Consider the following 14747-nt stretch of genomic DNA (forward strand, 5'->3'; position numbering starts at 1 on the left):
GTTTCCTTTCCCGATGATCAGTAGTGGTGCCCAGTTGGGGGTGAACGGGACCGTTGTCGCATGTTGGGTTCTCTTTTATTTTGGCGCCGTAGTCGGGCCATGAGTGTTTGGTTGATGTAATGTTATTTGTGTACTTGATTGACGTGGCGAGTGTAAGCCAACTATGTTATCTCCCCTTTATTATTATCACATTACATGGGATGTTGTGAAGATTGTCTAACTTGCGACATATGCCTTCAATGCGATTATGCCTCTAAGTCGTGCCTCGACACGTGGGAGCTATAGTCGCATCGAGGGTGTTACAGTATCAGGTACTATGCTTCAACAACTACACCCCTTCAAAGTTACCACTGTGTTTTGTACACAAGTTATAAGGTCTTCGATGTGTAAAATACCGTGGTACTTACACATAAGTTATCAGGGTATATGTACATCAACCTCCCCACAGTCAAAGTTACCATGGGAGATTGTACATGAGTTACCGGGTCTACGGTTCGTATATTATCATGGTACTTGCACCTAAAAACCTGGGTGTGTTTCAATAGCTTTTTCTATAGGTCAAAAATTACCATTATGTTTTTGCGTAACTTATCACGCCTATAGCACGTGTGCCCCTCATGACACTAAACATTATGTGACTTTTCCGTGGCACGCCATGTGTTGTGTTCATCCAAGAGGCCCACGCGCGAGGCGAGTGTATGTTTTTAACAACTTATTTTCCTTTGGTAAAAAAGTTACCATCATGTTTATATTGCAAGTTATCGGTTATGTGGTGCTTATATTATCATGTTATTTACAAAAAAATTATTGGGGATGTTTTGAACAACTTTTTCCCGGGGCAAAAAGTTATCATGGTGATTCTAGGTAACCTATCAACCCCGTAGTGCTTAAAATATCATGTTATTTACACAAAAATTATCAGGGATATGTTTCAGCAACAAATTCCTCCCCCCTCCCCCCCACGGGTCAAAAACTTATCATGGTGTTTAGTTATCGTAGTGCATATATTTTCATACTATTTACACATAAAAATGCCAGGGGAGGGAGGTATACTACCGTGCTATTTACACATAAGATACCGGAGTATCTTTTTTAAAAAAAATATTCCCTACGGTCAAAATTACCATGGTGCTTCTACCTCAGTTATCAGATGTGCACTGTGTATATTACCATCTATTTACACATAAATTATCGGGTATCTTTTCACATTTGTCTTCCCCAATGGTTAAAGTTACCACGATGTTTGTATCTAAATTATCAAGTCTATGGCGTGAATGTTATCGTGCTATTTACAGAAATTACCGCGGGGGGGGGGGGGGGGGGGGAGGGGGGGTCAACAAATTTATTCCCAATGATCAAAGTTACCACGATGCTTGAAACAAAAAGTTTTCCAGTGCTAACATATTAAAGGCAAAAACATGTCAAAAACAGTATTTCCCTTACAATGTTCAACAATGAGTGTCATAGTTGAGCTGGTTAGCTCCCTTTGTTAATTACTTGCAGACCAGAAATCAAATCCTAGTCCAAGCATTTTTTTTGCTGAAAATCGAGAAGGCATATGGGGCCATAAATGACGATTATGGAAATTAGGAAGGTACGAGCGGGTGTGCCCGATAAAATCGGGGAAGACGTGCGGGAAAGGAAAGAAATCGGGGGTGGACGCGGGAAAGGAAGGAAATCGGGAGAGAATTGATGACGTTGGATGCGTGTGGCAGTTTCGCAATCTGCCACACGATTGCCATATACATATTTCATTACTTTATTAATCAAAAGTTAAAAAAAGGTAAAACAACCGGATCAGGGGGCTGATCGAACCACACATGTCTCCCCTGATCTAAGGAAAGTGCATACCTAGCTAGTACATGAGGTTCATAGTTTGACGTCCTCGACTCATTAATAAAAACACACGAAAAAAATGTACTGCACCATGATTTTATATCCCTTATCACGCCACCATAGACACCACCTGATGATTCATGTATGTGTTTAATAACATTCTTGCAATCCGATGCAATATGAAGCTGCTGTAGTCCAAGATCTTCTGCCCGCGAAAGAGCTTCTCAACTTTTTTTTATATGTTTTGTTCTGCACCTTCCTGCAAAGGTTCTACACGGGCCATGTGCTATATGGCCAGCCCAATTCAGTCCAGTTAATCAAGATTCATTGTCTCAAAAAAAAGTTAATCAAGATTCTTCTTAAGGCCCACAAAAGAAAATGGCACTACGACGGGCTTAACAATCCCCCTCAAAAAACAAAAACAAAAACAATTGTTCACGATCGTCCCCATCTTGCTGCAATCTCCACCGAGTACAGACACCGGCGATGGCCGCCGCCCTCCGCTCCTCTTCCGCTGCCGCCGTGCACCGCTTCCTCCGCATCTCGCCGTCCACCTTGTCAACGCTCCCGTACGCCTCACGTCCTGCTGCGGTGCCGCCTTTCTCTCCCTCGATCGCCGCCATCTCAGGTCGTCCTCGCATCGCATCTTGTTGGTTGCTACTCGAAAGTATCATATGCTTGTGTCCGGTTTTGCGCCAGTCTCTACTTATGATCCCGTCCGGTTCGCTCGCTTGTTTAGGCTGTTTGTAGATTTGTAACTGCGAAAGTATTTAATTGGTAAGGATTTTATTTTGAACCTTATTGCTACAAATATTTCAATTTTGATACGCTAGTACTCTGGTGTGGGAAGGCGAAGCTATTGTGAAGTGAGAAAATGTGTTACAAAGGTAATTGAAGAAATAGAAGATTAAGGATATCCATGATATCATGGTAAGGTTATAGTATCACTAGAGAATGTTAGTTGTCCGTATATACAGATGTTTATGGTTCTACGGTAGACAGTGTTTACAGTTTGCAGCAGGTATGACATGCCAGATGACAGCTCATACGTGTTGTCCTGAAGTGTTTTTCCTGCTACTGTTGCGTCAAATGTTGAATTTAGCACTTAATTGTACAATACCTATGCGTGGTTCTGAATTCTGATGTTGCTTCAAGCAAGAATGACTCTGTTTTTTGGCTTGCGAGATTTTACTTTGGTTGTAAAGCAACAAGATGAAAAACAAAATCATAGCCTTATTCTGTAAATTTTAAAGTGTCAATGATGCTTATCCTTATCGGTCTTCATATCTCTGCAATGCTAATATTGTACTTTAGTCAAACTTATACTTGTGCTCATTTAGGAGCCTCCAACTTAAAAAATATCCGTAACACTGGTATAAATTGCAAGGTGTGAATAATGCGTATCCTTATCAGTCTTCATATCTCTGCAATGCTAGTATTGTACCGTCCTTAGTCAAACTTATACTTGTGCTCATATAGGTGCTCCACTTAAAAACTATCCGTAATGCTGGTATAAATTGTAAGGCATCAATAATGCTTTTCCTTATCAGCCTTAGTCAAACTTATACTTGTGCTCGTGTATTACCCCCTGTGCTCATTGTTGATTAAATTTTGCATGCTGTAAAGGTGGCAACAATGCTTTCTCATGGAACTTCAGGCGCTTGCTCAGTTCAAATGAAAAACATATGTCTGCAATGTCTGACCCACAAATTGAATCTGCTGTTAAGGATTTGATGGCTGCGAGCTGGAGTGAACTTCCACATTCTCTTGTAGAGGAAGCAAAGAAAGCAGTATCCAAATCCACTGATGATGCGGCGGGTCAAGAGGCTTTGAAAAATGTATTTCGTGCAGCTGAGGCATGTGAAGAATTTGGTGGAGTTTTAGTTACCCTAAGAATGGCTCTTGATGATCTTTGTGGTCTAACAGGCGAGGTTGGTACTTAATTGTCTCTATTCCCTCGTTCATGTACAGCTGAGTTTGAACTCTTACCAAGCCTAACTCTTGCAGAACGTGGGCCCTTTGCCTGGTTATGTTGAAGATGCTGTTAAGTCCACATTTAATAGGTACATGACATATCTAGAATCCTTTGGGCCTGACGAACATTTTCTACGAAAGAAGGTGGAAAATGAGTTGGGTACCAAAATGATTCACCTTAAAATGAGATGCAGTGGCATAGGATCCGAGTGGGGAAAGGTAAGTCCATTTTGAATGTTACTTTCCCCACCAGTATGGTTAATTCAATACCAGCTTCTGCTCTAGAACTTTATTTTTGAGACAGACATACATGTCTTTCTCGGTCAAACAGTCTTGTATGTGCTATGATGGGGCATTTTTTTTGTTCCGTTTAGGATATGTTCTTCTGTTGCCTTTTACTGTTGGCGTGTATATAGTATTATCATACTCCTAAAGATTTTTTAGCTGAGGTAGTTTTCGCCATTTCTTCTATTTTTGTCAGAAAAAAGAGAGCACATTAAACAGTGTATTGGAGTTGGCTCTGTTTTTTCTTTATTTTGGTGAACCAAATGAGTCGTATAAATGGAGAATGTATTGTTAAGTTTTTGTAGAAAGAAAGACATGGAACAGATTAATGACAAAACACTTGAACTTTGTCTACCAAACTCGTATCCTAACTATGACCATCACCCATTTCATTTGATTTTTAATGCATGCTGAAAAATTCCAGTACACATGTAAGTTCTTTTGCTAAGTTTGGTACGTACGAGTTATGCTTTGGTTCGGGCTAATTTGTAGTCGATTTCAAGTTTGTAACTTCTAACATGTCTCCCTTCCGAAAGTTTTAGCACAAGATAAATGAAAGACAGCCATTTTTTGGCTGATTCCAGCCAGACGTTATCTTATCCTCTACATTTTTTCCCAATATATATCCTACAACCACTACAAACTGGCCATTACATGCCTGCCAAATCTTGCTAAACCAGCCTGCACAACTGATTCTGTAGATATTGCCCGTAGTTGTAGCATCTCTCTTCCTGAATTTTACTTGTTGAATATACTTTTATTCAGTACTCCTTACTCCTGATGTGATTATTTTACTTGCAGATCACCCTGATAGGCACCTCAGGGATCTCTGGGTCCTATGTTGAGCTAAGGGCGTGAGGGAAGTCCCCAAATTAGAGCTGTGCAGAACATGGATGGATTGAAGCAAAGCTGCTTCATCAGAATGAGGTGTTGCATATCGTTTTCATTTCCTTTGTAGCTAGCATGCCAATAACGCTGAAATCTTGGCGCCCCAAGCTGCTGTAATAATAGCAAGTCCCTGGTTCATGTTAATTTTGTTTCACTCCTGGATAGGAAAGGTGATTTTTGTTTTATGTATTGAATTTGTTAAAAGGTACTCCATCCATCCCATAATGTAAGACCATTTTGCAAGCTATGGGACGGAGGGAGTAGTAGAAAATATATAGTCAAGAAAGAAGATCTTGATTCGTGTGTCTATTTATATAACCTCTATGATTATAGATAAATAGCATGAGTTGGGCTGAAGATATTCACATGCTGCTGGAGACCATTGTGTATATAAAGATGTAGACAAGGAGTTAGGGCATTTCTAACCGATCCACTAAAAATAGTGGAGTAAACCCTTAGTAGAGTACATTTACCCCACTAAGGATGAAGAGGGGTGATCGCCGCCCCCCCCCCCCCTGCGTCGCCTAGCTCTGGCGACTCGGGGGCAAAAATGTAGCGCCGACACCACCCCTTCCCCTCGCCCCTTCCCTTCTCGCAGCCGCCAGAGGCTTCCGCCGGCAAAGCTCGCGCTGGACCCAGGGACGGCGGCGGCAGGGCGTCTCTCTCAATCCGGGTAGCAGGGCACGGCGATGCGAGGCCGTTTGCTGGCGGCACATCTGGCCGCGGTCGGCGGCGGTCTCAACCGGCATGGACTGCCTCAGGGTGGTGGATGCGAGGTGATGGTGGACGACTGACCTGGTGACCTGGATCTTGATCCAGCGAGTCGGTCAGGCGTGACGCCGGACTGCAGGTGGCGAAAGGCAGCGGTGTTGGCCGGTGCGGTGTGCGCGCACGGGCCGCGTGGTCGTGCGGGGGTGCAGTCTAGCCGGTCTGGGGTGCTCCTTGGCGCCCAGATCTGCTTTTCCTAAGGCTCACCCGGCCAACCGGCGGTTACGTGGCCACGACCAGGGGGTCGACGGTGGATGCCGTCGACAGAGATTGACTACGGCAGTGGTGGGGTGTGGTTGGCGGCAAGGGCTTGGATGCGGGTGGCAGCCGACAACGACCTGACTCCGGCTGTGCAGGTGCTCGAGGTGAGCTTCTGTGTCAACGGAGCCTCATGCTAGTCCTAGTGGGGATGCTCGCTGCGGACTGGTAGGAGGGCGGGGAGGTCTCGGGCTGATGGGATGCTTCAGGCGAAAGCCTTGTGTCGATCTTGTCGGCAACGATGACGGCGACGCCTTCGGGCGTCGTTTCCCTTCTTGAAGGCGTCATCGGGAAGCTAATGTTACCCTCTTAATCGTGTGCCTCGGGCAAAAGCCTCAGATCCATCTCTGGATCAGACGACGACGACGCCTCGATGTTGTCCCCCCCCTTGGGGGCGTTGTTTTGGGGGGCCACGGATCTGCGGTTGGCAGCTTGATGTCTGGATTGGAGTGGTTGTTGGGTTGTTGGTGTGCAGGGTGGTGGCGGTGGAAGTGATCTGTGGCGATGACCAATCCCTTGGTCACCTCGGTGCTGATGGTTGACCTATCACTTGGGGGCTCGTGGCGACGATGAGGTCTCGGTGTTCGGTGCCCTTCGACGACGTCTGAGGCTTTGTTGCCTGGCATAGTGCTTTGGTTCTCTCTATTTTTGATGGTGGCCGTGGTGTGGCCTAGAGGAGGTGCAGGGTCTGTCTTGGTGGAACATTGCCCTTCGGCACGGTCTGTGGCTCTCTTTGCCGCGACGTGGCTAGGCAGTGGGATGCCCTTCGACGGTGGTTGCGACTTCCTAGCTCTTCAAGGTGCAGAGTGATCGCAGGGCAGCCGGCAACTTCTCCTCTATGTCTTCTTGGTGACGGATCTCCTTTCGATTGATTCAACAAAGCTTGCTTCCGCTTTTCTCGGTCCAACTAGTGGTGTTGGGTGCTAACTTCTTGGTGTTGGCTGCTTGTCGTAGCTCTTTTCTGGTTCATCTTCTATTCTTTCGTGTGCCTTCTTCTGTGTGTTGGTTGCTATGTGTTGTACCTGATGTCTTGTATCTTACTCTTATATATAATGAAAATGGTTTAGGCCGACGTAAGCCTGCCGTAGCACCGTCAAAAAAATATTTACTTCACTAAGTTTTGGCCGGACCTAGTCAATCTCCTAAATACAACGGAGTAAAACTTACTTTTGGTTGATGCATTTTGTCGAACACTTGTCATGCACATATGCACATAGAGTGAGTGATTGACTAGCCATCGATGATTTGGTACTTAGCACCTGGACTGAACAATCCTCGGAGAGCATGATCATAAGCACAACCCCTAGTGATGCCGTCCATGTACGCGCAGATGGTGAGTGCGGCCAACGTGAGCTACGAGTTGTCCCGCTACGGACCGGTGGTCGTGCACCTGGTCGTTTGCGCGTTTGTGCGCCGCGTGTTCCATGCTGTCAGCAAGGACCACTGCCCCGGGTTACGGAGGTACATCGAGCGGCTGTACCGGGGCCTCCTGGCAATCCCCCGCTCCCACTATGGAGGTACATCGAGCAGGGACGGTAGGTCGGTGGCGTGCAAGAGGTCGTAGCATCGGGAGGGCGAGCATCGGCGTGGAGGAGAGCTCGAGCACCAACGCATGCATGTCCGGTGTTGGGAAGGAGCTCGTCGGGTCGGGGTGGGGTGATGCTGCTGCTGTGTCTGCCGTCCCTGCTGCTTGTGTGGATGGGACCACATGTTCCACTTCCACCACGGCAATCTCAGCCTCCCTCAACGCTCCCGATCTGGACGGCTCTTGTGGCGGCACACCGGCGGGGAAGACTGCTGGGAGGCCATTTGGCAGGACGTAGAGACTGAGGTAGAGTGGGACAGAGCAGCGGAGATGAGGGGAGACGACCAACCGTGGTTCAGGGGGTGGCACGGTTGGTCGCGAGCGCTGGCGGTAGTGGACGGTGGCAGGCGAGGGGTTCGGGAAGGGGGCCGGCGGCAGGCGGGGGTGGGGGGAGGACGAGGGGCAAAGGCGGGCATGGGCGATGGAGCATCAGAAATTTTACTGCAACCCCTTTCCATGGAGTATATTTAGGAAAATATGAGGCACCGGAGTATAATTTTTACTTCCTTACGGTGGATTAGGGATCGACGTTGGGGAAGTAAAACTATTCTTTTACTCCTCTAACGCTGGATATCGGATCGGTTAGAAATGCCCTTAGAGCATCTCCAGCCGTTGAGCCCCCAGGAGGCATTTTTTTTGGCCACTTGGGGGGCTGCTGGCGGAAATTTTGGCCTGGGGGTGAAAAAGTTTCCAACCATGTACACCCCCAAGCCGTGCCCAGGCCGCGCCCGCCCCAGGCCATGGCCGGCCCGGACTCGTCGTCGAGCTCGAGCAGAGCAGCATGAGCCCCGAGCTCCACCGGCGCCGTCCTCGACCGGGGCTTCCGCCGCCTGCTGGTGCAGCGCACCACTGCCACCTCCGGCTACGACCCGTCCCTGCTCTGCGGTGTATTCTACAAGGTCGAGGACAGGGACGCCGACCGCCCCGCACGCGTCGTCCAGCCCGTGCCCCCCAACGGGCCCTCCGTGCTTCGCTTCAACGAGAGCCTCGCCTAGTGACAAGCATTAAGTATAGCAAAGTCATAGCAACATCAATCTCAGAACATAGTGGATGCTAGGGATCAAACCCTAACAAAACTAAGTCGATTACATGATAGATCCCATCCAACCCATCACCGTCCAGCAAGCCTACGATGGAATTACTCACGCACGGCGGTGAGCATCATGAAATTGGTGATGAAGGATGGTTGATGATGACAATGGTGACGGATTCCCCTCTCCGAAGCCCTGAACGGACTCCAGATCAACCCCCCCCCCCGAGAGGTTTTAGGGCTTGGCGGCGGCTCCGTATCATAAAACGCGATGATTTCTTCTCTCTGATTTTTTTCTCTCCAAAACCAAATATATAGAGTTGGAGTTGAGGTTAGAGGAGCTCCAGGGGGCCCACGAGGTACGGGGGGCGCGCCCCCACCCTCGTGGACAGGTGGTGGACCCCCTGGCCTTCATCTTTTGCAAGGATTTTTTATATTTTTCGAAAAGATATTCCGTGAAGTTTCAGGTCATTCCGAGAACTTTTGTTTCTGCACATAAATAACACCATGATAATTCTGCTGAAAACAGCGTCAGTCCAGGTTAGTTCCATTCAAATCATGCAAGTTAGAGTCGGGCAAAAGTGTTTGGAAAAGTATATACGTCGGAGACGTATCACCGACCGCCCCGCACGCGTCATCCAACCCGTGCCCCCGGACGGGCCCTCCGTGCTTTGCTTCAACGAGAGCCTCGCCTTCGAGTCCGTCGCCTCCCGCGACGGCCTCGTCGTGCTCCGCCGGCGCCCCCGCCCGCTCTTTGGGCAGTCCATCAAGGAGGGGCGAGTCCAGGGTAGCCGGTCTTCAACGTGCCGGGGGGATGCAGGGCGTGGCGGAGCAAGGTGGTGGTGGCGACGCAGCAGTAGAACGAGGCAGGAGGGGAGCGCCAGTGGTAGCGGGCGGAGGGGCGGCTCAGTCAGAGGGCGCGAGGAGCGGCGGGGTGGGGCTGACGCGCGACAGGCGGGCCGATCGGCAGTGGCGTGAGGCGCGGGCGGCAGATGGGCGGGGGGCCCCCTGGGAGGGGGCCGGCGGCGGGCGAGGGTGGGGGAGGACGAGGGGCAAAGGCGGGCGTGGGCGATGGAGCATCAGAAATTTTACTGGAGCCCTTTTCATGAAGTATATTTAGGAAAATATGAGGCGCCGGAGTATATTTTTTACTCCCTTACGGCGGATTAGGGATCAGCATTGGAGAAGTAAAACTATTTTTTTACTCCTCTAACGCTGGATATCGGATTGGTTAGAAATGCCCTTAGAGCATCTCCAGCCGTTGAGCCCCCCAGGAGGCATTTTTTCGCCGCTTGGGGGGCTGCCGGCGGAAATTTTGGCCTGGTGGTGGAAAAGTTTCCAGCCGTGTCCACCCCCAAGCCGTGCCCAGGCCACGACCAGCCCGGCCTCGCCGTCGAGCTCGAGCAGAGCAGCATGAGCCCCGAGCTCCACCAACGCTGTCCTCGACCGGGGCTTCCGCCGCCTGCTGGTGCAGCGCACCACTGCCACCTCCAGCTACGGCCCGTCCCTACTCCGCAGCATCTCCTACAAGGTCGAGGACAGCGACGCCGACCGCCCCGCACGCGTCGTCCAGCCCGTGCCCCCCTCCCGACGGGCCCTATGTGCTTCGCTTCAACGAGAGCCTCGCCTTCGAGCTCGTCGCCTCCCGCGACAACCTCGTCGTGCTCCGCTGGCGCCCCCGCCCGCTCTTCGGGTAGTCCATCAAGGAGGGGCAAGTCCAGGGTAGCCGGTCTTCAGCGTGCCAGGAGGGAGGGATGCATGGTGTGGCGGAGCAAGGTGGCGGTGGCGGCGCAACAGCAGAACGAGACAGGAGGGGAGCGCTAGTGGTAGCGGGCGGAGGGGTGGCTCAGTCAGAGGGCGCGAGGAGCGGCATTGTGGGGCTCACGCGCAGTAGGCGGGCCGAGTGGCAGTGGCGCGCGGGGTTCGGGCATGCTCAGGTCGCGGACGGGGCGTAGCGAGCGACGGCGGGGCGGGGCGGCGAGCTCGGTGGGTCGGGGCGGAGGAGGCGGGGCTGGGCGAGCTCGGCCAGAGACGAGGAGCAGGAGATGCGGGGAGGGAAAGATTCGAGAGACTAACTGGTGGGATTTTGCCATGCAAAAATTAACGCCGGTGATCTCAAGTGCTCCCCGATGGACTGGGTTTCGCCTGAGGTCGCCGGGGCTATTTTTTTTCAAATCCAGTGTAAAACAACATCTTGAGGGTGTGGCTGGAGTTTTTTTTTTTTTTTTTGCGTCGATGCTAAAAAAGGTGCTTGGGAGACGTTTTGGGGGGCTTAGTGGAAATGCTCTTATACACTTGCTGCTGGAGTTGTTCTTACAAAGAAAACCCTGAGGTTGTGCCCTCAGCTGGTGTCCATAGACGTGAACCATGTGTAGGCTGTTCCCGTTTTGTCGCATTGCCGGGTGATGGTGAAAGAAAACTATTGGAATGCTAATGAAGATTGCAAATACATTCAGGAATTCAGCCATGATAGAAACGAGTCCAACAATGTGAAACATGCTATCATACTGATCTGGCAATTTCAAAAAAAAAATTCAAAAAAAAATCATACTGATCTGGCGTGGAAACCGGTGTTTTTTCTTCATCCACATGATACATTTGCGGCGTCACGTCAAGCTTGCCAAGCACGGCCCTTTTCCTTGAAAAAAAAAAACAAGCCTGGTGCATGCCACCGATAATGGCACCGCTGCCACGTACGTGTGTGAAAATCACCTCCGAAACTAACAAACCCTCCACATTTCCAACTAGACGGCCGCGCGCACGCGCATGCGGCGTCTCTCGCTCACTCATCACGTAGCATAGTCAACAACGAGCGACGTCGGCCAATGGATGGGATCTGTTTCGTCAAGGCGGGCCACATGGTGGTGGTGGGCGAGAATTCCGTGCCACCGCCCCGGCCGCCCGGCGCTCGCGCCCTGTCCGCGCGGCGCCACGGCTGGAAATCAGCGAACCGCCGGCCGTGCGCGCGGGACGCCTCGGACGGTTGCGTGCGGCCAGCGACGATGGCCCCGTACGCGCGGCCGGCCACTGTTGGCGTTTCCTTCCTTCAATTTACTAGTCTCCCGCCCGGGCCCGGCTGTTGGGCGCACGATGCATTGCCATGTCCGAGCCCGAGCCGTCCGTCGTGTGGCAGTGAAGCTGCTGCCGTCGTGCTGCGCTGCACGCGCACTCTGCGATTGTGGTCGAGCGTTCTTGCCTTGCAACAGCGCTTTGTCGCCCGGTCTTCGATGGAAAGGAGGACCAGATCAATAATCAACGTTGCTGTTCTCCTACAGGCGCCGTTGCTTTTTGTATCCGGACGGTAAGGTTCCGAATCCGAAGGATGCTGCCACTACAATTTCTCCGCAGGCTGCAGCTGCCACCTGTAGGAGATCTTTTATAGGATTTGAATGTGGCAGTCGGTTGCCTTTTAGCTGCATGCATCTGTAGACGTCGCCCGGATCGTCTTGGTCCAAATGACATCTACAAGACCGACGGAGGTAAAACCGAGACAACTAAAACAGGGAACCGATGCTTTTTGGTTGACCGACTCTCTCCTGAGAGCAATCCAAGCAGTAAAATCCAATGGCCATTTGCACTGCACGACCGACATGCATGTCCGTGCCCGCGTGTAGTGTACCAACCAACCAAAGCAGTACCATTGCATGAAGTAATAAAACTTTGGTGGAGCAATCAAACCGTGTTTGTTGGTTTAGATGTCGCCCTTGTCCTAGCCGCGTGCATCGATCGCTAGCTGCACCAGCGAACACGTCAAAGATTTGGAGGCCATGACAAGTCTACTCTGGACTGGAGGCCAGGAAAAAGGATGGCTGGAAGCGTCATGTCACGACTCCACCCCCATGCATCTCCCTCATCCACACCTGCCCGTCTTTCCATCCATCTTTCTCTCTTTTACCAAATGTCACGGGCAAAAGCGCTGAGTGAGAGACCAACCACTCCCTCTGCAGCAGCCCCCCCTCTTATCTGCACAGGAGCCTGCTTAATCCGCGATCCACGACATGACATGCATCATCCTAGCACAAATATTTAACTATTGCACCAATCACATCTTGGATCTTAATAAACTTAATAATAAGAACCACTAGGTCGAGGAACAAGATGTACGTACTCGGTTTAAAAAGGAATTAATGTTGGCTTGGAAAAACAGCGATAATCGTATATATAGTCAAAGGAAGGTGCAACGTTGTTGGCCATGGCCGCCATTTTGTCAACGCCGGGCCTGCATTTTCTGCTCACACCAAATCGACGATGCAGCAAAGTCATTACCAGACGTCTCTATAGAGAGAAAGATGATTTGCATTGCAGCGGTATATATCATATCACATATCAATCATCCTTTAGCTTTATCCAAAGGAAAAAAGAGGCTGCGTTCGCAAAGGAAGGAAAGTTGGGAAGCATCAACAACTCTGCCGGCTCCAAAGTTCAAACCAAAGGTAATAAGAAACGAAGGAACCTCTCCAAGAATAGTTGTTACACGCCAACCTACCCCCATACATTACATACTACGTAAACATTAATCGTCTACGATTAACCAACCCATATGTCATCATCATACACGTATCTATGAGCTATTTCTACTATATCTCTATCGGCGGCCAGCGCACCGTCTCCTTTGCTTCACGGCTTCTCCAGCTGGCTGTCGAGGCCGACGGCGTTGTGCTTCCGCGACGGCCCCGACGGCGTCACCGAGCCCCTCGGCAGGAACCCGAAGAAATGGTTGGCCGCCCCTCGCTCCAGCGGCCGGCCCCTGAAGGGCTGCATGCCTCTCGAGGCCTCGCAGCTGGAGCTCGACGCCATGGCGAGGAGGATGAGGAGGAGCAGGGGCAGGACGTACCACCGGAGCTGCGGCGGTAGAAGAGTCGTCCGCCTGCCGCTCGTTCGCCCCATGTAGGTACGTAGGGTACGGAGCGATGCACGGAAGGAGAAGGTGGTCGATGAGGAGGGGAGCGTTGGTGGCGCCAGCCGCCAGGTGTGGAGGTTTGTGGTTTGAGGAAGATGTACGTGATGACTGGTGAAGGTTTCGGAGAGTGCAAATGGCGGGGGGCAGGCGTGGAGGAGGGAGGCGATGCTGGTAGACAGGCGCTTGGAGAGAATGTGCGCGTGGACAGTGAGGAGTCGTCAAATTTATATAGGAGCTTTCCTTTCCTCCCTAGCTTGGACTTGTTCACAAGCAAGGGGGAGAGAAAGATATGCAATCTACATGCATGATGTCATTTTCTGGTTACCGTGTGTTTGCAATAAATCCCTGGCTGCTTTAATAGTGCCTCATATATAATTATATAGCACACTGTGAGTCTGTGACATGACAATTTACGTACCGATCGACTAGTATCACGCTGAGCAATGAGAGGGGAAAAGCCTTGTCAGCCTGCAAGTAAAGCCTATTTTCTGCATAGTCAGATCAGCTAGTAATTCACAGTTTGCAAGACTGAGAAACTCGGGGTTGTCTACACGCGAGGATAATTTTGTGCCTGCGCCGGCCCGGTGCGCTCCTATAGTCTACGAGCAAATCGTTCGAGTTGGTGCAGAGGGGATGGGAATTAATGAATGTGCTCATCTACCTCTAGCGACATGGCCTAGGATAGGATACATTTTTGAAACTTGGATCATAGGCAGAGAGCGCGACGATGGACATGGACGGTGTGGGGGGTGCATGGTGGGGTTGAGCGTGTTGGAGAGGAGAGGACAGCATTGATAAGCTGGAGATGGCACTCCTGTCTGTGCACCAAGAAAAGGAAGTGGAAGTGAGAGATATGCAAAAAAAAAGGACAAGGCAGGGAGCAAGAAGGTTCATGGCCATAAGGACGAAAGGAGGGCTCTGTCTCCTCCCCGAGTAGGTGAACGAGAGCTCTGCATTCGCCACTCCGAATTCAATGGCCGGCTTGACCGACTCACTTGTTGGGCATTGCATGCATGCATGCAGTATGCAGAGAGCGAGAGAGATGTGCCCTGGAATGGTCAGTGTGGGTAAGGGCACAACCTGTAAGGCCCTGTTTGGTTCATAAGTCCTAAGATTTTTTCTGGTTCCAACTAAAAAGTCTCTAGTCTCTAAAAAGTCATTTCCTATTTGTTTCCAGAGACTAAAAAGTCATTAGTCCCTTTCTAGAGGTTATTAAATGACCA

General features: G+C 50.5%; 2 protein-coding genes across 2 annotated transcripts; one reads left to right on the plus strand and one right to left on the minus strand.

Moving 5' to 3' along the window:
* The first annotated feature begins 2238 nt into the window (after window positions 1–2238).
* Window positions 2239–5292, plus strand: LOC125538198 (succinate dehydrogenase subunit 5, mitochondrial). Its single transcript, XM_048701480.2, has 4 exons — window positions 2239–2464; window positions 3463–3767; window positions 3844–4029; window positions 4897–5292. Exons 1-4 carry the CDS (start codon window positions 2323–2325, stop codon window positions 4951–4953), a joined length of 690 nt encoding a protein of 229 aa, XP_048557437.1. The 5' UTR covers window positions 2239–2322; the 3' UTR covers window positions 4954–5292.
* A 7705-nt stretch (window positions 5293–12997) lies between these two features.
* Window positions 12998–13741, minus strand: LOC125541722 (uncharacterized). Its single transcript, XM_048705068.2, has one exon. The coding sequence runs from the start codon at window positions 13509–13511 to the stop codon at window positions 13242–13244; it is 270 nt and encodes an 89-aa protein (XP_048561025.1). The 5' UTR covers window positions 13512–13741; the 3' UTR covers window positions 12998–13241.
* Between the last annotated feature and the right edge of the window lie 1006 nt (window positions 13742–14747).

This window comes from Triticum urartu, chromosome 2A, assembly GCF_056163025.1.
Source record: "Triticum urartu cultivar PI428250 chromosome 2A, HENAU_Tu73, whole genome shotgun sequence".
Lineage (NCBI taxonomy): Eukaryota > Viridiplantae > Streptophyta > Magnoliopsida > Poales > Poaceae > Triticum > Triticum urartu.